Below are 23,740 nucleotides of genomic sequence, written 5' to 3'. Positions count from 1 at the left end.
ACCGCGCACCGAGAAACAAAGACGAAAATTAAATGTATTGAGAGAACTTTACCAATAATTTAGGTACATAAAAGAACCTGTTTAGATCTAAATAAAATTTCTAGCAAATAAGTGTTAATCATTCATCGGCAGTAATTTTTCCTCAATGAATAAAAATTTGCTGAAAAAGTTTAAATCGTTGCTGTAAAGTCGAATTCACAACCGTGTTCGTTTGAGCGTTTTAATATTTGTTAATGAAGTGTTAAAAAATAACAAAAAAATACTGAATCTTCAATAAACAATCGCTATAGCTACTCACACACGTGCTATAACAATCCATACATACGAACGAATGAAAAATTTAATTCGATGGTGTGCGTTTTATAAGCGACAAATGTTTACCACCACTTGCACTTTTATGAGCGCCACCACCCGCTTTCTGGTGCTCCAGAAAGAACCGTCCGCTTTGCCGGTCAATGAACGAATAAGTTGACGGTTACTCAAAGATGCGCGAAAACTTATTTCCCATCACCTTTCAATATTTTTAAACCTTTCTTATGCCAATTTAGAGAACGGATGCGTGAAAACTATTTCCCATCACCTATTAGTATTTTTAAACATTACTTATGCCTGTTTAGGACAATTTTCGCATTGGTCTCATTGGTTTCATAAACTAACTACAAACATTTTTTGAGGTAATTCATACCCCAAAAACAGTTGCTGCATCATATATTTTCAATTTCAATACATTTTAAAAAGTTACGTTATATCGAGGTAAAAGTTACGTTATATCGAGGTTGCCTTATATCGAGGTATGACTGTACCTGCTCATTATTATTACCAAATGATGCAATTTCACATCGATTTCTAACTCAAGCGTGCGAAAAATATAGAAATCATGCAAACCTACATTGAATTATTTTAGACGTTCCCAAAATTGTAATTCAATGCATCAAACTTAAATTTTCTCGGAAATACATTCGAAACGATGATGTTTCTGGCTTTGAAGGCACAAGGGCTCAAGGAAGAGAGGGCACAATTTCGTTAGACTTATACAGTATGAAACCCTACTAATAAAGGTGTAGTCCTACGTCAAAATTCCCCAACAATGCACAGTGGCCCAGAAACTAAATTCAGTTTGACCTTAATTCAAGGGAAATATGGATCTAGAGCTCAATAGCAACATTCTAGAGAAAAACATTCTTCTACATAGTTGTTGTATATGATAAATCGCTTATTCAAAAATTATCAAGAATTAGGGTGACCCGTAGTTATGATGGGCTCAGGTATCTAACTTTTTTATCTTTGTAGATAAGAGAAAATGTTGTTTTACCAAAATCGAACTTTGGCCATAAAACGTTGATTTAGGGTGCTGAAGTTCGATTCCAGCCAACATTTTTAAAATCTAAAATTCATATGAATTTGGAAACCTTTCATCCCGAGCACAGGCAAAATATTAAATTTCACTGCTCTAGGAATATCAGAAGGAGAAATCCTTGATTCTGCTTTATGTGGTGAACCTGAATTCAGTATCTGAAATTTAGAGTCAAACAGTCATTATTTCAATTCTAAACTGTAGAATCATGATGTCATATTCCAGTACCAAGAATTCATCATAATTTGACTAGAATCATGAACCGAATCCACAATCGGAAATCAAGAATTTAGTATTCACAGACAACCAGCATACCTAATTCAAAAGCCTTAATTCAAAATGCAGTAGCCAGAGTTCAGAATCCAGTGTCTGCAGTTTAGTGTACGGAACCTAACATTATGACTCTTTAATCCAGAATCCAGAGCTCAGAATACGAAACCCGCAAATTCAGAAGTCTTCCGGCTTCTGATCCTAAATTCGAAAACTAGTAACGAAATATTACAAACGCTTTGGTTAGCAAATTGTCATAAGTTGAGAATACTGATAAAAAAAATAGCTGCCTAACTATTATTCCCGTTTACAACCGAATAACATACAAAAATATAAAACACACTTAAAATTCTCCATCCCCCGCGACAGATACTCACAAATCTATCTGCAATAAATATAGCTTATGTGGACTATTCATTCACTTACACACGCACAGACAGCTACACATTCGTTCCCAATTCCACACAAAACGAATTCGAAATCAAAGCAACCCGAATAAATCACCTCTTATACGTGCTTTACAAACGCACAACAAAGCCAACAGCCGTGTAGCCTACTAGAGTTGGAGAAATGAATTATTGCTCACATCTTAGCGCTAGATCTGTTCGGTATGTTTACCCCTCCCCCCTTCCCTCCCCTCAGAAAACTTTCGACTAGTGACAGATAAACCTTAGCACAGAAATCCTCAGCAGACGCATCACAATATGAATTATAGCGTAGTACTTCTTTTTCTAATTCCAAGTCGTGTCCATGCACGGGTGGGTGGAACGATTACATCCTTTATCGTTTGATTCATTGTTTTAAGTTTTAATCACTGCGCTGGTGTCTTCCTTCCCGGCTTTCCCGGAGGAGAAGATGCAAGGAACGAACAGTTCGCTAGACGTTCTGCACAAAATAATTAATGTCGCTCGACTGTTAACAAGACAACCGCCAATAAAAACCTTGAATAACATTACGACGGTCATGTATGTGTGCACGTGTGCCTGTTACACGTATCTACCGAAGAAATAGCAAACACAGAGGGCAATCAATTTCCCGCCGGGTTGACAAGCAGCAATATTAACAACTACCAGCCAGCAGCCTTGGCAAGATTTTCGGTTGGCTTTTGCAGACCCAGGTCTAGAATCTCTCCGCTGGGAACCCTGCGGCGGATGCAAATAATCCACTTATCACAAGTGGAATAACTCAATTCGAATGCACCATTGCACTCCCGACTAAGAGAGAAGAATGAATAATGCTAGGAGAAGCACAAGTTTCTACTGTTCGCCGAGGTCAAGCCGGACGACGACTGATAAACGACGGAAATGTGTACACTGTGACTATTTGTGCCGATTCGTCTAGTGTAAAGTGAATGAACAATAGTCAACCAACAGTGACTAAACGAGTTAAACCATCGCTCCCCAAAATGTGTTTAGTCATGAACAAAACCGCACCGAAATTGAATCATTTCCGGCAAAAGTGAAAAACAAGTCCAAATGAAAACGCAGTTACACCATAAATCTCCAAAAGTAGGATAAACAACCACTCTCCTCCACCACCACCACAATCACCACCCACCAACGAACGACTCGCATATCTTGCTTCGCCTACAAACCCAAGTGGAAAACACAGCCGGAAGCTTACCACAGTGATTTTGCCTGCATTAAAATATTTGTTTCTGTTTTTGTGAAGCTGCTCTTCCGGACAAACGAATGCTTCCGAGTGATAATTTGTTTTGCAAGCTCGGCGTTTTTTGTCACGCGCCGCCGCCAGTTGCGATACTCGATGTCACCAGTCGCTGCACTCCACGGACGTCTTCACTGGACCGACCTGGATACAAGTGAGTTTTTGTTGTGGTACCCTTATTGCTTTGTGTAAAACAACCCAGTCCGAGTAGCAAACGATAGAGATTTACCGGCCAATGCGTTCTATTCATGGTTTCCAACTTTTTTATTTCAGTCGAATCAGTGTTTTCAGTCGGATGGATTAACGATTTGCATTCCGACCACAAATTAGCTGGATTATTTCATTTTGTAAGCTCTGTATTGAAGTCACTCTGTATTGAAGACAAATGTGATTATTATTTCTCACATCTCACGAAGAGTTTCCTACATAAGACTTAAAGCATTTATAACCAAGCGAAAATTGATCCAATATTTATGAATTATGAACCGATCGTCACAATACAACAATAGTTATTAAATTATAAAAAGAAGGGTAGTGCAAATTCAATGCAAACTCAAAATCAAACAATCCTTAAACTTGTAAGCATCCTTAGCACAGACATCACAAGTTTATGAGCATTACTTTTTAACAAAAAATTGTTGCTCACTTACCGTTCGATCCACAAAACTTTGGTGTGAGCGTGGAATGTGAGAAATTATTCGATTTTTCAACTTGTCTGTTTTGCCTCGAAAATTTAACACAACATTTAAACGACGAAATTTGGTGTATATCTCGAAAAAAAAATTTTGGCCGAAAATCATCTCTCTGAGACATAGCCGTTTTTTGGGCAACCGAGAGCCTAATATGAACTAATTAAGAATTGACTTCTAAGATGACAACTTGCTCGAAACCATTAAAATGTCTGTTAGGCATCTTAAACTTGATTTTCATCAGGGTGGGTTTTTTTTAAATTTATATATTCGATTTTCTGTGAATTTTTTTTTCTCGAGATAAAAAAAGTCGAGGGTCAAAAAATGACAACTTTGAGCGGTTTGAGGAACCCCTAAATCACAACCGATTGAGCTGAAATTTTGCACAGGTTTTTGTTTTGCAGTCAATTAACAAAATGTACATGGTTGGTTTTTAAAAAATGACATGACCCTTTTCGCTGCCACCCTCGTGTATACTTTCACCTCTGTTACTACTCAGTCAGCATTTTATTCTTCTGTTGCTGTCCATTCTTCCCCTAACAATGGGCGTATGGAGAGGAACATTGTGATCTGCTGTTATCTCGATTTTTTTTAAATAGCCTCTTTCTGGAACTTAGAAATTTTTCAGATAAGGAAGAATTCCAGCTTAATAATTTTCAAGTCCCAGAATGTCAATTTTTTTCAAAAAAATTATAACATCAGATCTCAACGTTTCATTCATTCATAAGACATTTGGCAATAAAAAAAAATCCGATATCAACGATTTCATATAGTGCTACCTGTGCTTTTTTCATAAGTCGAAAAAGTGAAACTTTGACCGCTTTGAGGCTCGCGTTCCCGAGGTTCGATTGAGCAGAAATATGGCATGAAGGCTTTTTTCGAGAAGACGAAAATTTTAAGCCCTACTTCTAAGCGCAAATCGAAAAGTCGATTTTCATTGCCTTTTTCCCAGAAACCAATGCACCAAGCCAGCATTTCATTACGGATTGAGGGGATTCAGGTTTATTAGCAATCTGTACAATTCATGAGCCGTGCAGCTCGAGATAAAACATCGATTGCGTCATATTCGGCTCATTTCCATCACTGCTCAGAATCATGTTTTGTTTTTGAAATCACTTTTTGACGTGGGACTACGTCTTTCTTTACTATACTAAGGTACATTCTGGGAAAACTGGATTGAACATGTAACGTTTTTGGTTGGCGGAAAGGAAGATTTTAGATGCTAATAGCGCTCAAACAACTGTTCCGATTTCAATAGTTAATATACCGTTGGAAAGCTAAAACATACAAGATTTGTATAACATGATAATTTTAGTTACCATTTTCTTATTACTCCGTGAAAATTGCGGGAAAGTTTGAAGGTCGAATATCTACATACATTTTTCATACAATTGGTATATTTCCCTAACGCAGACTTCAAAAACATAGACGAAATGATTTCACGCATTCAGTCATTGGCTAGCAATGCCAGCCAATTGGCATCGCATTCATCACCCAACGTAAGCGACAAGAAAAGCGGCAATGCTTCCACGTGATTGGTTCTTCCCTCAATCACCCATGTTCCTTACACTGAGTGACGCTATAAAAGAACATTCCGTGTTGAGAGAAGCTCATTCCCTTGTCGACCGTCAAAGCGAACAGTTCGGCTTCCCTTCGATCTGAGCTGAACCCCACCAGTGGTAATCTAATTCAGATATCGTTGTTGGAGTACAGCCCGAAACTGGACGTGATCGGCACTGGGGACCATTGTAAGCCGTTGGAAGGGACCATTGGAAGACTTGGAAGCCGTTTGGATGCTGCCGATAGTAATTTGTGTAGGTATAGCGTGTCGTATACCAAGCGTGTTTATGTGTGTGAGAGTAGCGTGTGTATGTGTGAGTAGCGTGTGTATGTGTGTGTGAGTAGCGTGTGTATGTGTGTGTGTGAGTAGCGTGTGTATGTGTGTGTGTGAGTAGCGTGGGTATGTGTGTGTGTGTGTGTGTGAGTGTGAGTAGCGTGGGTATGTGTGTGTGTGTGTGTGAGTAGCGTGTGTAAGTGTGTTTGTGAGTAGCGTATGTGTGTGAGTAGCGTGTGTAAGTGTGTGTGTGAGTAGCGTGTGTGTGGGTGTGTGTGTGTGTGTGTGTTAGTAGTGTGTGTGTGGGTGTGTGTGTGTGTTAGTAGTGTGTGTGTGGGTGTGTGAGTAGCGTGTGTGTGTGGGTGTGTGTGAGTAGCGTGTGTGTGTGTGAGTAGCGTGTGTGTGTGTGTGTGAGTAGCGTGTGTGTGTGTGTGTGTGAGTAGCGTGTGTGTGTGAGTAGCGTGTGTGTGTGTGTGAGTAGCGTGTGGTTGTGTGAGAAGCGTGTGTGTGTGTGTGTGAGTAGCGTATGTGTGTGGGGGTGTGTGAGTAGCGTGTGTGTGGGTGTTATTTATTCATTTGTTTATTTGATCGGCCACTAGCACATGCCAAGGCTATCGGGCTGTTGGTATGTATACATGTATGGTTACAATCATAATTTATTTTTATACACTTTATAATCAATGATAATTATATTCTTAACGTATGTGGGTGTGTGTGAGTAGCGTGTGTGTGTGTGTGTGGTAGGATGGTCACCATAGATACGAACTTATTGCGTGGTATCTTGGTTTACAATATTAGTATTTTACCTGGTTAAATCATTAAAGAGGGTAAAAACGAGGTTTTTTGTTATGAACACAACTCATCAGCAGAAAGTCGTGGACTAGCGAAACCACCAGAATCTGCATCTACCTGCCCCTAAGAAAGGTACAGTGATTTGAAATATGGCGAAAAAAAATAAAAAATAGCCCATAACTCATAGTTTTTCAAACAATACGAATATAGTACCTTCCAGACAGTTGTGTATATTGATACTACTAACAACTTTGTAGAACAGAGTGAAGGCCTAGAAAATAGAAAAAAATATGTTTCATTGAAAAATGTGTTTTGACAAGTCTATTTTCAATAAAAATTCTCTAAATCAATTTGAGTAACAGATACGAATTTTTTGTCTTCGGCAAAGTTGGTCGTATTGGTTATACCTATAACTTTACTCAAGACACTAACTCTGTATCTCGATGCAGCAAAAAAATAAATTTTTCATCTCACTTTTGGGGAGATTAATCACAAATCTCATAGCACCGAAAGATGCAGGAGGTGTTACCCGCCATTTTTGCTGAAGACGTCATAATTGTATATCCAACGTATGTGGAGTTATCAATTTAGCGCGTCAAAATCGACTTTTAAACCACTGTGCAATGGTGTGAAGCGGTATATTTTTTCGTATATTATTTTTACTTTAAGAATGAACGAAATCCGTTGGAAACTGACTGAGTTAAAAACATTTGAAAGTGGCCAATTTTCGTGATCCTCTAGATGTTTTCGGTTCTACAATTTGTTCCCCTATATATGTTGCCGTAAGACATAATTCTACGCCAAAGGCGCACTAATCGATGTGCTTAAATTGACTCTGTTGAAAGAAAAATGAAAAATGAAAAGAAATTGTATTGATTAATTCATAAATGGTTCATGATCGCGTGCGATATCCGCTCTGACCTAATGAATCTCATTTTATTCCTGTTTGGAGTAATCTTCTGAATAGCCCCGCCTTAATTTCAAGTTCCCACAGTTTGTCCCAGTTTCGTAATACGGATGCACGCAAAATGATTTCTTGTGAACATTCTGTCGAGCCGGTAGAAGAGGTGAATGACCCCTCAGGTTAAAGGCTCTCTAATAAAAATCAAATCAAATCAAATATGTCGAGCCTGACCGATAGAGCTCTCATAAATACAACAAAATAACATTATACCGTGTCGTGTTGCAGCTTTAAAGGCGGCAATGTTCCCGTCCCCATGTCGAATGGAAGCAGATTGTTGCGTGTTCGATATTGCCGATGGTAGACATAAATATGAAGGTCGAAATTCTGCTGTGATGTCAAACTACAACCGTCTTCGTCAAGACGTTACATCCTTGTTTTTGAAGTGCGTAAATTTTCTAAAACGGGCTCAGCATCGTGAGAAGAGCGTGCCGAACTTTTCTGTTTGAAATCAGATTTGTTTCGTATATACCGCCGGTTATGCACAGTATCAACGAATCGTAATAAACAACGCACTGCTGTGCATTTGCAGCAGCATCAAACAGTTGCAGTTATATAATAACCATTCATTATGATCTTCCAAATACATGTAGTAACCTTGAAAAAGGCCGATTACTGCAATTGGAATTTTCATTAAATGCTTCATGGTCAGATCGCGTGCGATATCCGCTCTGACATAATAAATAAGTCACTCCTTTATTTCCAGTTATATCATTCTCCAACGTTCGAAAAATTGCACCGTGGTCAAATCGCGAACAGTATCCGCACTGACATAATAAATAAGTCACTCCTTTACTTCCAGTTACAAAATTTTTAATTCCTACTTTCGAAAATGTTTATTTCGTATGTCGCAATACTAATGTAAGAAAAATGAATCTCATTTCATTCTGGTTTAGAGCTATCTTCTGAATAGCCCCACCTTGATTTCAAATTCCCACAGTTTGTCGCAGTTTCGTAACACGGATGCTTTAAAAATTATTCCTTGTGGACATTTTGTCCAGCACAACCGATAGAGCTCTCATGAAGGCAACAAAATAACACTGTACCGTGTCGTGTTACGGCTTGAAAGGAGACAATGTTCCCGTTCCCGAGTCGAATGTAAGCAGGTTGTTGCGTGTTTGATATTGCCAATGGTAGACATGAGTATAAAGCTCGAAATTCTGTTGTGATGTCGAACTTTAACCGTTTTGTTTTAAGACGCAATAGTGTAAGTGCTGCATTTCTGTTATCTACTGCCATCCAGCACGAGGAAAAGTCGAGCTTGTCTTTCTTCACCACGATTATTATTCAACGTCCGTATGGTATCGGTACAGTCATGCAATAAATTATACATAAAACATAAAGCGCTCATTTCTAGTCAGCCAGACCAGATTCTGACGACCTTGTTAGGGAAAGAAGCATTAAGCGACCAATCAGAGGTCGACAATTTTCAATAGTACAATAGTTCGAACAATCAGATTACATTTTTTTTTTGCATTAGGACGGGTGCTTAGATGATTCTCCAATGGATTGCTGCAAAAATAACGGAAATCGGTGGGAAACTGACTGAGTATAAAACGTTTGAAAGTGGAAAATTTTCATGACGCACTCGATGTTTTCGGTTTTTGAAATTGGATCCCTGTATAATATGTTACCGTAAGACGTTATTCTACGTCAATAGAAAAAAAAACATAGCATAGTGAATGAGTCAGTGGATAAGAATAATTTGAATGGTTTGTCGATGATTACTGGTTAATGTTGTCAGCTTTCACAAAGTTGCATGCGGAAAAGGACCGGCCACGTCTGGTAAACGCTGTAATGTTGTTTCTCATAAGCACCGAGTGAATTTGCTGTTTCGAGCGCAACGAGCGTTGGGCAACTGCAATAATTTCAGTAAAATACTAAGATCAACTACTTTCTAATCAAATTAGTCCATCAACTAGTAGTCATTTTTGTCTACTTATGCGTTAATGGATCTAGTCTTACAGGACAGCGACCATATTTTATGTTTTTCGTTGCATTCTGAAAGCGATACAATTCTGAAGAATACTGCTATTCAACACGAAAAATTTTAAGTACTGTGAAGTCAATCAAATCAGTAATTAAACAAAGCTTGTCTAGTTGAAGAATATATGGCATAAGCCCTCCGTTATCCCCGAAGATGACTAATTTTGCTTTTCTTTGGCTTCCACAACCCTCCTTTTCTGTCATCGTACCGAACGAAGAGGCAAGAAAGCAAAATCAAACCCCTTTGCTCATCACGCAATCAGTCAAAGCTGGCTACCATGCCGAACTTGCTGATTTGTTGTCTGGCCTCTCGTTCGCCGGACAAATCCATATCGAACCGGGACCGGAAGGTGATTGAGTAATTGAACGTGAAAGATAATTGGACAGCCCGAATCGAGCCCTCGGGACAATGGATGGATTCGTGCACACGTCAGAGTGTTTTAATATATTCGTAGAGGATGGGACGTCCATCCATTTTATTACATCAACTAATGATCCGCAAATATTAATTGTTATTTTTTTTTTCTTTGCAGGTATGTATTGAACGCTATTCAATTCTTCGATTTGTGAGTATAACATTTTCATTTTTTTACATTTTCATTCATACCCTTCTGCATCAATTTCAACTTATCAAACCGTATCTGATATCTCACCTCGACTCGATCGAAGTGTCCCGCAATCCATTAGTCCCCTAATTAAGTGTGAAATGCGCAATAACTCACTCGGTGGCTATTGTTAGACCGCAAACAAATAGATCAATCAGTGTTAGGTTTCATGTTGTCAACGAAATACAATTATCGATACCTGGCTTGTCCCTCTTCTCTCTCTCTCCCCCCAAACCGTCAGGATAGTGCCGAAGCGTGTCGCCACTGGCCCCAAGGGGGACTAGCAGCGCCGAGAGCAGGTCATCGCAATACAATATCTATTATTAATTTACCTGAACCTGAACCCACTCCTCCCGCTCGGACGCTTCGGGCAAATGCGAAAATACAATCTCTTTGTTTTGTGCGATCGTGCGGCCAATGATGAAGTCTTTTGTCGGGCTGCCCTTGTTGTCATGGCGTGGACAAAACAATCACCCATTGTTGTATTGTTCGATTCGTCCCCCCTTTTGACAGATAGAACATTCTCATTAATATTCAACACGTGGTCCGCAGTTTGCTCTAGTGGTGCTACTAAAGTGCTCCTCCCGCACTGGTCGATTAGGTTTTATTAGCAAAATTCAGATACTTACCTTTTTATAAAATTGATAAAAAGTAGATGAGCTGTTAGGCCATAAGATGTTTAATTTTTCACCAGCCAAACTGTTCACAGCTCACGCGATTTTTTTCTACCTTTTCACTCTTGGCCCCGTCAAAAACAAATCGCTTGTTTTCCACTTCCCTACGAAACATAGAAAAGACATGTTCATCCATTTGATAAACGACACAAATACTTAACATTCAAAAGCAATTAGCAAAGCTGAGTAGGATATCCACTAATTGCCTGCACTCACAATCCACACGTTTAAAAAAATCTCAATTAAAGCCGCCGTCAATCAAACGTCGCCGGAGGAAAGAAAAATTACCCCATTAGCATCAGCGATCGTGATTTGTGTATCACCCCCCGGGCAGGGATCCACCTCCTACTGAAAACTGAAGCAAATCTAATATCCTACACACAGAAATCAATTATTACCTGCACAAATCGTGAATGATATTAAACACGAATTGAATTTCCGGTCTCGTCGTCGTCGTCGCCTCGCCTCCGTCATCTGCCCCGCGGTGTTATCCGAGATCAAGATTAACTTTTCGCCATATTTTTTCCACCACCATCGGATGCGGACTAGCGTCCCGTACGCACGCACGGAATCAGTCAGACACCCGGTTTCACGCTAGGTTGACTCAAGATTAATCCGATCGCGGGGCTCCCGTTCGAGAGCGTGGCGATTGCCCTTGTTGCGGCACCCTAACGGAGCACCATATATCAGAGAACGGCTGTCATCGGTGTTGTTGTGTTTTCTAATGTGGGAGGGGGAGGCAGTGAAAGGGATGCTATCTTGTTTGATTAATTATTCGTTGTGGATGCCCAACGTGCTCGGGTAACTGTACGAGGGAAAAAACACTGCACGAGTAGAAGATTTGAGCTGCCATGGTGGGTCGATTATTGATTTAAAAGACGTTTTGTTGAAGCTGGTATAAAGTTGAGATAAAAATTTTCTCCCAGGATACAAAACAAACAACCGAAAAGTGTTAAAAAATGTTTTCTTGCTCTCCAATCAATTCAACTTTAAAAAAAAAATGATTTCAACATCAAGTCTTTGAAACGTTAGGTTACCGCGAGATGATAAATTCAAAAACGTGTAATAAAAATAGGAATATCTTGACAGTTGCAAATCGTTTCGAAATGACAACAAACCTAGGCGATGCCTAAAATCAGTAAAAATGTAAAAATTTCAACTGAAAATTTTAAAATAAAAACTAATTTCTATTCACCAGGAAGAACTGGCAACAAGGCCAAGGACAAGGGATGTTGTAATATTAGTGTGGTTGATGAAGTTTCAAGGTTAGGTTCTGCTGCTACGCGAAATAGTGGGAAACGGAACCAACGGATCATTTTTGATTCGAGCGCAAACCGAGAAAATATTAAACCTTCAATTCATTTGTTTAGTTGTCCTGAAAAGAACAGTTTGTTCTTTAATTTAAAATCGAATATGCTGCTGATTGTACCTTTGTGCTACCCCGTCAGCGGAAATTATGATGAATTTACGTATGACAAAGGCATCGAATCATCTGTTGAATAGGATGGGAGAAAGCAAAATATTTTAAAATTTTGTAGAAAAGTGATTCAAATAATATTACTAAATTTCAACAACTAAAACCAGACACGGCTGGCATATTATGCTCGCCAGCATCCCAAAAACGTTTGTGTGTTGCCAAAATTCGGCTTTCTGCCGCTACCGCACAAAGACAGTTTTTTAATAGAGGAATTGCCGCTGCACCCACCACTGACACTGCTACCACAACCGCTGCTGGTACCCGAAAATATTACCAGATTCGACAACTTACGACTGATTATTACTTTGGTAAAATTGGTTATTTCGGCTTTCCAGTCATCTGCTTATTAAACGAAAATTTATTTTATATTTCCAACGTTTCGATTTATCGTAAAATCTTTTTCAAGAATTTAATATAAAATCTTTTTCAAGGATCCTTTCCAATCCTTGAAAAATCTTTTATATTAAATCGAAACGTCGAAAATAGAGAAGAAATTTCTGTTTTGATAAGCAGATGACCAATTTCACGAAAATATTACCTCTACAATTAAATATTCAATTTGTCCTTAAAAGGACAATGGGAGGAAGTGCCGGCCAATGCTGCCACTGCCGCACAAAGGCGAACAAAAATCGGAAAAGAAACCATCGCTGATCTGTTTTTTCTATATTTTTTATAGAAAGTAGACACCTTTAATAACAAAAGTTCGAAATTTCAGAACTATTTCAGGCACTTTACCTGAGATTTAGAGAAACACAGCATAAAATTTTTTTTTATCATTATAACATGATAATTTAAAAGAATATTACGTTATTGACTAGGTTCATAGGTGAAAATAAGATAATAAAGTAGAAGAAAAAGCAGAAATTGAGAAAAATTTATGAAATTCAACTTCGCTCGTCGGTATCTTTTCACCTCCAGCAGCTCCTGTGCTGGGTAATTGATTTTTTTTTCAAGTTTGAGGTAGCTACTAACAAGTTCTGTAGAGTTTTACTGCAACCAAGCGATTTGGAGGGTCCTAAAAATTTTTGGTCGCTATGGGAAATTTAAAAAATCGAGAATATTTTCAAATACTTTTATACTAAAAAGATTGATATTGCTGAAATTGCTCCATATTCCACGACCAACTTATTTGAAGGGCTTAACATTTTTTAGTTTGAATGAAATTTTGCCAGAGTTTGAGTGAGAATCAAGTCCCTCTTCATTCAAGGTTTGCATTCCTTTGTCTTTCCTCATACTCCGATGACCTCCTCAGATTTTTATTTCCTTATTCTAATTTTTGCTCGAAATGATTGACAATAAAATAAACATGGAATGTTGCCTTTTTTCTCGTCACCCTATTTTAAAATAGAGTACCCTGGTGGGTAAATAAAAAAATATAGGCCCGATTTTTTCGACTGATTACCAACCTCTGCGATGTTGAGTAAAATTGAAGCACTTAAAAAAATTTTTTTTTGTCTTAGAATCGCTGTTAGTATCAATAAATATATTCCACCATATCACTGGAACGCCCCGACCGATATTCACCTAACTTGACATGCATGTTGCTTATACATTAAAGATAGTCAAAACCGTATTATCACTGGGGGAGCAGATACTCAAAGAGAGAGGGTTAAACTCCGAACTAATCCATGTAAAATTTCCTATTTTTATAATAAAAAAGACACGCATCTATCAAAATTTTAATCGTAATATAGTCACACATTATCTTAAGAAACATGTTCCGATCACAACAAGTAAAAAAAAACCAGGAGAGCTGAACAAATATTGGAAATATTCTGTGCGCTTGCTTGTATGGAAATCTCCCATAGTGCGCTGGTGCTACTACCACTACCGCTGCTCATACCCGCTCCAGCTACTGCTGCTATCCACTGCCGTTACTGCTGCTACCCGCTTCGACTTAGTAAAGACCGTCCTCATGGCCATCTATTAGTAAAATAATTGGTTTGAGCAGAAGAAGGTTCTCATATGACTGGAACAGTGCACTCCCGGGTAACTAGGTATATAGTTCTTTCGATGGTGTTAGGGAAAGCGAGGATAAGTGTTTAAACAAGGTTTGATATTCGAATAATCAAATTACAATTTTCTGCATTTCAAATGACCTGGAAAGACGCAAAAATTGAATCCATTCTTGATTTGAATGCAATTTTGCACACGTATTTTGGCTTAGCAAATTGAACATTTTTCACAGCTGGAGAGATTTTCTAGATTCATGAATCATTCTCTAGAAGGGCGTATGCGTTTTGTCATAGGTTTTAATCTAAGCATTGTAGCTCAGAAACCTCTGGCTGTATAGAAAAACTGTCATAACTCATGGGTCTAAAAAATCTTTTCATCTGTGGAAAATGCTAAATTTGCTAATCCAAATACGTGTGCAAAGTTTCATTAAAATCAAAAACGGTCAATATTCGTTTTTGCTCTAAAATATCGCGAAAATCTGCAAAAATATGCTCTCATAGCTCCGATGTCTGAGTACACGTAATACTCTTTTTGACAATGCTGTAGTATTACTTGAGGATTTCAAGTTTGTCGTACAAAGTTGTTAAAAAATGTGCTCCTAAAATGAGCTATCGACTTGCGAAAAAATGAGCGCAAATGATAATTTACATCCTTGGCCACTATTGCTGTTACACGCTATGATTCAGTTAGGATCGTCCTCGTAACCATCCACTAGTAAAATGATTGGTTTAAGCAGAAGCAGGCTTTTCTGTAACGCAAATAGTACATTTCCGGTTGACTAGGTATATAATTATGTCGACCGTGTTAGGGAAAGTGAGCATTAAACGATCAAAATCTGCATTTCAAGCCGATAATAGAAGTTGCCTCAGTCAGCTGCGTGATAGTTTATTATTTTTATGAAGGTAAAGAAAACTTAGTTCGCGCTGAGACATGGAGAAAAGGCTTTGTAAAGGCGTTCAAACCTTTTGAACGAAGTGTAATGAATGAACGAGAAAATATCAACTCAAAAACCATTTGTTGTTTAATTTGATATCGGATAAAATGCTGACAACATCATTGTGTTATAAGGCATTCTTCTGGAAACACGAAGGAAAGCTGTTTTCACACTGAAATTTTGACGGCCCTCGAATTTTGATTGCCAGCATCACAAAATGTTTGTGTGTTGTCAAAATGCGGCAACTTTTCATTCGAGGAAGTGTCAGCCGCTACTGTTGATAGTGCCGCTACCGCACAAAGGCAGCATTTCAATAAAAGAAGTGCTCTTGAAAAGAAGTTGCTCTTGAGCTTGAGCTGGAAAAAAATTAATGTAACATTTAAACATAAATATTCCGTTTTACTTTAAGCGTGCACCGTTCCTTTCTATTGAAAGCACTGATTAAACTATCAGAGACTAGCGCACCATTATAATCATCTTACGGGCGTGTGAATTAAAGCGAAAACGCATACCTAACAAAAGAAAACCCAATGTATCTACGACTGCCAAGGTAAACGTGTTTTGACGTAAATCCAGTCTTACGGCAACATATGTTGAAGTTCAAATTGGGAAACCATAAACAACAAGAGCGTCACGAAAATTTTCCACTCACAAATGCTTGAAACTTAGTTTCCAACGAATATCCATCATTTTTATAGCAATCGATTGAAAAATTACCAATGCGTCCACCAAAATAAGGAAAGCTGCGATTTTGTACTATTGAAAAAATATGCTATTGGTTTAATTTTTTGGAACACGATTCATTTTCGAGAAGCTATTCAAAAATGCTACTTTGGAAATGTATTGTTAATTAAAAATCTTTTTAGAGACAAAACGGTTTGTTTGATCGGTGTGACATCTTCGGTAAAGTTGTAAATAATTATTTCATCTTTTCAAAACAGGAATATACACTCTAAAAATTTTGTTTTTTAAAAAAAGTTTAAAGAAAAACTAAAAATTAATTATCTAGAAAACCTCATTTTGGGAAAAAAATATTTTTTTTATAAAAACTACAAAAAATACCTAAACATGAAGGACTGCCCGACCATGGAGAAATCCAGAAAAAAAATCATATTTTGTCTTGTTTTTTTGGAAGGACAAAATTATTATCTACAACTGTGACTAGCGTAGTGTCTGTCAAACGAACCGTTTTGACTGTATTTTTTTCCTTCCAAAATAAATACCCTGTGAAAAAAATTTCAAGAAAGTGTTACTTTATTCTTCCCGATTTCTCCATGATCACTCTTTATTGCTTAGGTAATCTTTTGTGTTTTTATAAAAAACATTAAATTTTTAGAAAATGAGCTTTTTAAGATAAATAATTTTCAATTTTTCTTTCAACTATTCACAAAAAGATATATTTTTTTCAAATGTAAATTTTTCGGGAAGACATCACTATTATCTACAACTTTGCCGAATACCTCACACCGATCAAACAATCCGTTTTAGCTCTATAAATATATGTAATCTTTTTTTTATTACTTTATCAAGGTGGCTTTCAGCAGAAATATTTGTAATCGTCAATACCTTCCCAAAATAGCATTTTTTAATAGCTTCTTAAAAATGAATCGTGTTCAAAAAAACAAACCAATAGCACAAAATGGCATCTTTTGCCCATAGACACGCCTATGAAAAGTTTCAGACAAATTTAAAATTTCAATTAAAAAACCTAAATTAATCCACCTAGCGGTCAGACCCAGACCTCATTCAAACTTTTATTTGTAAAAATAGATTCACATGAACGCTTCAATCCAATAAATGTATATTCAATCTTAAAACATATTGATGTTGTAATCTATACATATAAAAACGCAATCCGGTCTGTCTGTCTGTCTGATCCATATAGGCTCGAAAACTACCGAACCGATCGGCGTGAAATTTGTATGTAGGGTTTTTTGGTGCCGATAAAGGTTCCCATGATAGTTTGAGACCCCTCTCTTTTCTGGGATGGGAGGGGTCCCATACAAATGAAACATAAATTTCTGCGCAACTCAGGAACAAACCAAGCAAATGAAACCGAATTTGGCATGTAGATGTTTTAAGGGGTAAAAAATATGTCCATAATGTTTTGACACCCCTCCTTTTTTTGGAAGGAAGGGATGCCATACAAATGAAACACAAATTTCTGCACATCTCGAGAGCTAACCAACTAAATGGAACCAAATTTGGCAGGTGAATGTTTTAGTGGTAAAAAATATGTTCCATGATCGACCTCAGGCAACATTTTGGATTGTAAGATGGCAACTTCCGGTTTCTGGAAATCAACCTGAAATGGACGATTCCCATTAAATATGAGTATCTCCGGAACCAGAAAGATGCACAGAAGCTAAAAATTGATCACAGACACAATCTTGAATTTTAAGATGGTGACTTCCGGTGTCTGGAAAACAGCCGGAAATGACCAAATACCATTCAATATGAATGTTTTTGGAACCAGAATTACGCCCAGATGACAGAAATTGATTTAACAGGCAATTTTAAAGTTTAAAATGACAACTTTTGGTTTCTGAAAAACAGCCCAAAGTGACCAAATATCACCCAATATAATTATCACCGGAGCCAGAGTGTTACAAGAAGCTAAAAATTGACCTCAGACACCATTATGAAATGTAGGATGGCAACTTCTGGTTTCTGGAAAACAGCCAAAATGGCCGATTTCCGTCTGACATGAGTATCTCCGGATCTAGAATGATACACAGCAGCTGAAATCGACCACAAACCCCATTGTATATTCTCGGTTGGCGACTTGTGGTTCCTGGGAAACAGCCGAAAATGATCGAATAACACCAAATATGGGTGTTTCTTCAACCAGAATGACGCTCAGAAACTAGAAATTATCTTAAATACCATTTTGAAATCCCAGATGGCGACTTCCGGTTTGTGAAAAACAGCCTAAAATAACCAAATACCATCCAATATGAGTATCTCTGGAACTAGAATGATGCAATGAGCTAACAATTGACCTCAGGCACCATTTTGAATTGCTAAATGGCAACTTCTAGGAAACAGTCGAAAATGACCGAATAATACTCAATATGAATATTTCTGTAATCGAGATGATGCATAGAAACCAAACATTGACCCTGGACACCATTTTGAATTTAAAGACGACCACTTTTAGTTTCTGGAAAACAACCAAAATAACTAAATACCTCCCAATATGGGTATTTCCGGTGTCATATTGATGCCAGAAAATCTGCTGAAAATGACCGAATACCAACCAATATGAATATATTCAGAATTAAGGCGATGTACAGAAGCCAAAAGTCGAGGTTATTGTCATTTCGATAAACCCAATCATTTCAAACGATTTGTTATTTGACTTTGATCATATCCTATGGCCGATTCGTCGTGCATTTGCAGACTTTTAACACATCGCAAGGAATCAATGAATTTGGAACGTTCAAATAGTACGATACCACATTTAAATTATGTTGAGGCCACTTATTGATCAAACCAGGTATAGTTTTAAATAGTCTTTGAATTTCTTTTCTTTCCATGACTTTTGAGCCACATATCAAATTGTTATGAAGTTTGTTATTTGTAAGTTCGAGAGATGACTCGTTCGTATGACACTAGTTGTGTTCAAATAAGTCATGTAGTCTTTGAGATAATAGACTTTAGTTGTTTTATTAACAATTTAATACATAACGGTTGCTTAAGTACGACTATGATCAAATCAAATGGGAACGTATAGGGCAGCCAAACTTTGAAACCACGTGTTCAATCATAATTCATCAGTTAACCCTTAGCCTGCTCGTCTGATAATAATATTGAAAATATTGATCAAATCGGTTGTGTAGTTTCTGAGATAATGAAGTTTCGTGATTTTCACCTTTCGACACATTACAGACAAAGTTACAGTTCGATTATAGTTAAATTCAATAGGGTGTTATGAGGCAGCTAGACCTCTCATTTGACTTTAATTTAGTGACAATCGGTTCAGCCATTTCTGAGAAAAGTGAGTGAGTCCAAGTAGTCTTCGGAATATGTTCCTTTTCATAGCTGGATTTCACATTTTTAAACATACCAGGTAAAGTAATAGTCCGATTGCAAAACAAATCAATAGGGTCTTATGAGACAATTACACCTTACATTTGACACTGATTTTATGAAAATTGATCCAGCCATCTCTGAGAAACATGAGTGAGATTAAACAGTCTTCAGAACACGTTTCTTTTCATAACTTTTGTACCACAAGTTCAATCTTCATAAAATTCAAAAGTTAAGGGTTTTTAAGGTAGGCCGTTCATTTGAAATCAATTTTTTTCAAATCGGTTGTGTAGTTTTCGAGATAATAATGTTTCGTGATTTTTACATTTTGATACATAACCTCTAAACTAAAAATCCGATTGCAATAAAATTCAATAGAGTCTTATGGGACAACAAGACCTTTCATTTGCAATTATTTCATGAGAATCGGTCCAACCATCTCTGAGAAAAGTGAATGAGAATAAAAATCTGCACATACACACACACATTCACACACACACACACACACACACACACACACACACACACACACATACACATACAGAAAATGCTCAGCTCGTCGAGCTGAGTCGAGTGATATATGCCATTCGGCCCTTTGGAGCACTTTTATACTTTCGGTTTTGCAAGTGATTGCTATACCTTTCCAGGAGAAAGGCAAAAATATTTAAGCTGGGACATTTTTCTGGAACTGCTCAGCTTAACTCTCAGTAGTGACGTATAAGAGCTAACATGCAGAAATTTAGTCTTAATTGCATAACAGAAACCGGCTCGACCCACAGCAACTGACTTTAGCGCAGCAAGGCTTCGATCGCAGCGCTCCACAGCAGACGAATCAACCAGCCCGGAGCACTGCACAACATTGCTGAAGATGTCAGAATTCAGCCATTCTGCCGCTGCTAATAGCTGTTATTGTGCATTGATTGATAAATTGATTAACCCCAGTCGAGTGTATTCACGAACCAATTGCAAAAAATACATTGACAATAAATAAGCTGTCGTAATTCCTCTTCAACTTTTAACCTGCTCATAGCTTTTTAACCGTTCTTGTAATTTTGGTGTCCCTATCAAGCTCGGAAGTGCTTCGCGAAGTAATTTCCGGGCTCATTGCTTCTACGTTTGTTTACGAGGAAACTTCATTTGAGTCTTTGAAAACTTTATGCACTTTCGAGCAAAATTAACAGAAATGTTTTAAAACCTAAAAGAGAAATGTTTAAAACATAGAAAAACCTTCATCGAATTCTATAATAAACTTCAAAAGTAAATGGGTATTAATTAACTCGTATCCTATTTCAACTTCATGTCGAAAAAAAAATACTTTTCCAAACTCTAGAAGATCAATTATTCAGAAAAAAAATGTTTCTGAGTTTACATCGGATCTCGACGTTTTAAGTATTCCTGTGGCATTCTGTTTGGCATAAAAAAAAATTGGAAATTTCATTTCACCCGGTTTTCCCACAGCGTGTTAGGGACGAAAAATATCAATGTTTCTACCTTCAAATAATCAATATTTAGCTGAATGGGATAGTCAAACAAATTCATTTATATTTTGCGAAAAAATATGAAATTACATGAATTTATTTCGTAACTTAACTAGATAATTTGCGGGTTAATAAAATTTTCACTATCTTATAACAAACGTAAAAAACTATATCTATCCATAGTAAAATTCTGTTACCTGAACAAATCATTTTGCTCGACTCAGATCTATTGTCTTTAAACGCGTCAATTCAATCACTTTGGTTAGCATCCTCCAGACAAGCCCACACAGTGTCCACAAACCGCATGTGGTCTCAGCGTCCACCAGCCCAATTTCATGAGGTTTTTCTTTAAACGGCAGGAAGATTTTCTTCGGTCGTTCGCAAATGACCAATAAACCACTCGCACTAGACAGCATTTTTCAATTGTATTTGCACTCACAACACTAAACCTCAGTGCCCCCGATTTGTGTTTGTTATTAGGCAGCCTGCAAACATAAGTCCTACTGCTTTGCACATCCTGCAACCAACCAGCCAACTAACCTGTAATTCAACCGATCGATCCCGTTTGTGTGCAGCTTTGTATGTGTGACTGACTGCCAGACCAGTGAATGAAATTCAATTTTCGCGTCCTATCTATCGCTCGGGGCTTGTCGTTCGAAACCATTATGAGCAGCCTAAGCCTAAGCGGATGCCAATTGGACACAGAGCAAGGACATTTACTCGTGTCCGTACATAGTTTGCAGTTATTCCACCTGTAGGCACCGTGTTTCGGTCCTCCCCGAACGAGCAATGGCATTGGAACACACAATGAATTTGGAATTACACTACTTACCCCGGGGAATGAACCACCGAGATGTGGTACGCAAACCTCATCATGATGCAATTAAAGTGAATATTGTTAATTATATCCAGCTCTTTTGGTTTTGTAAAAACCAATTTCTTCGGTTTCACATCGCCCTTCTAGCGGTAAAAAAAAAACAAAAGGTGTTCCCAGGTGTATCGATTTTAACCCCAGTCTCTACCGATGGTTTATTTAGGCTACCTGATAAAAATAGCTGAAAATTGTAGCCCAGATAAAAATAAATCCCTCGTTTAGGGGTCTGACGTTCGATGCCCCGAAAGAAACCGGCTTTTTCTACGTAAACGCGTCACGAGCTCAAAACAGAGCACCAGTAGAGCGTTTGTTTAATCTGTGAATTTATAACTTTGGCAATTTATCCTAAGAGACGACAATAATTCTTCGCTAATTCTGCACAAGAACCTGTCTCGCATTATAACGTACGGTTGCGTATAGATTTAAATCAACATTCAACCGCACCGGGAAAATCGTCTAGAGAAGACCTTATTGCCAATCAGCGTATCATGCGGGGATGGGAAACTGTGAAAAAAATCCAATAAACGCCAGCTCTGGAAGTGACTTAACAGCGCGGTTCGTTCAGGTTTCACTTTTGCCCGGGTGACTGAACTTGATGGAATGCTAATTTAAACGACAGAATTTTTCTCTGCGTTTTTTTCGATCTGGAATTCACACCGGTAAACTGTTTTCGGCTGGCGTCAAATGGATTGAAAAGAGTCGTTAGGCAGTTTTTTTTTCGTCCTCTACTGAATCAAAAATTAAAACCGAGACCGCAGCTGAACAGCAGCACGGTCCAATGGCACCGATGTCGTTCCCGAGCTCACGGTCACTGCCCACGGGGGTTCTGGATGCTCGAAAACAAAGCCCTGGCCGTCTATCGAGTAATTGAGGTTAGGTGTGCAATAATGTATGTCAAAGTGCCTCATTCCCGCGGCCCGGCAGGAAGTCTATCGATTTTCGATGCTCTTATATCTGCCTCGATGAGCTTTTGATGTGGGTTCTTCTCTCGAGGGTAACCGGGATGTGCAAGTCCAGAAATGGAAAAGGGAAGAGATGCACAGATGGCCTGTGGTAATGTCGTGAGGCATAATGGATATTGTTTTTGAATTGATGAAAAACATGCTGCCGAGTCAGGAGCCTTGTGAAATAAATGAAAAATGTTATGGTTGCTAGTTTTTACGCGGCAGGATCTCTTTTTTTTTTTTTGATTCTAATAAGTTTGAGTAATTCTAGCAAATCGACAAATCAATCTTTCGCTTGTAAGAGGCTGCCGCATTCAACGGCGAGTCAGCAATCAGGCAATCAAGTCGGGTAGCGAAAGCACCTCTGCAAGATCATGAAAGCCTCTCATTTGACATGATAGGCCGCAGTTATAGTAAGCGCGAATTGCGAATAGGTTAATGTACAGTCCTAAGTAGAGCTACCTGAGATTTTATGGATGCGTTGAATACTTTATAAGTATATTAGCAAACAATATTAACAGAGTATTGAAAAATTATAAAAAATCACTATAAAAAGTTTTATTGGAAGAATTGATTCTGAGAGGCAATCTATAGAAAACTCTACAAAAGTCCCTTTGAATAGGCAGATAGAAGCATGGTGTTTTCGACAAAGTTGTTCCTTATAAAATGGGCCACAACTTCGCCGAACAAAGTGGATTATCATATGCAAAAATGAGGAAAGCAAAATTCGTTTCTGTAATTTAAATGAATATATCACCAAATTTCAATATCCATAAAAAGGAGAAAAATTAATGGAACAACTTTGCTGAAGACACTACGGCTCTTAAATCAATTGTTTTGGATCGAAAATCCTATCACGTTTTTGGAGCTTTGGAAGCAGTGTGCAGTGGTTTTGATATAATACACATTTCAAGAGGGCACATCTCCGTTACACTTCAAAATTAAACTTTTTTTAAATATAGAATAATCAATTAGTTGAACACCTTTGCTAAAGGCACTACGACTTCAAAAAAAAATTCTTCTGGTTCTCTGGAAGCAGTGATCACTGAACGGGTTTTAAATTCAACTGTTTTGATCGAAAGATGAAGGTTGCCCCAAACTTGTGGTACAAAAAATTGCATACCTTTTCAATTGCAAACCAGCGAAGAACGAACTAAAATCGAGTAAAAAAACAGTGGCGTGCCTTGTTGCAGCAGTAGGTGGCTGTATGACCTG

General features: G+C 37.9%; 1 protein-coding gene across 21 annotated transcripts in view; it reads left to right on the top strand.

The window, feature by feature from the left end:
- Positions 1-23,740, top strand: part of LOC129718145 (cubilin) — a 339,048-nt gene that overhangs the window by 197,411 nt on the left and 117,897 nt on the right. For 2 of the 21 annotated variants that reach the window (XM_055670173.1, XM_055670090.1), the window contains exon 1: positions 1,575-3,443. The exons of the other annotated variants lie outside the window; for them this stretch is intronic. In XM_055670173.1, coding sequence (XP_055526148.1) covers positions 3,389-3,443 — 55 coding nt within the window. In that variant the 5' untranslated portion in view covers positions 1,575-3,388. Of the gene's footprint in view, positions 1-1,574; positions 3,444-23,740 lie in introns of those variants that run through there. 21 annotated transcript variants of the gene reach the window in all.

The sequence above is a fragment of the Wyeomyia smithii genome, chromosome 1 (genome assembly GCF_029784165.1).
Source record: "Wyeomyia smithii strain HCP4-BCI-WySm-NY-G18 chromosome 1, ASM2978416v1, whole genome shotgun sequence".
In the NCBI taxonomy this organism is placed as follows: domain Eukaryota; kingdom Metazoa; phylum Arthropoda; class Insecta; order Diptera; family Culicidae; genus Wyeomyia; species Wyeomyia smithii.
This window is presented reverse-complemented; position numbering and strand designations above follow the sequence as displayed.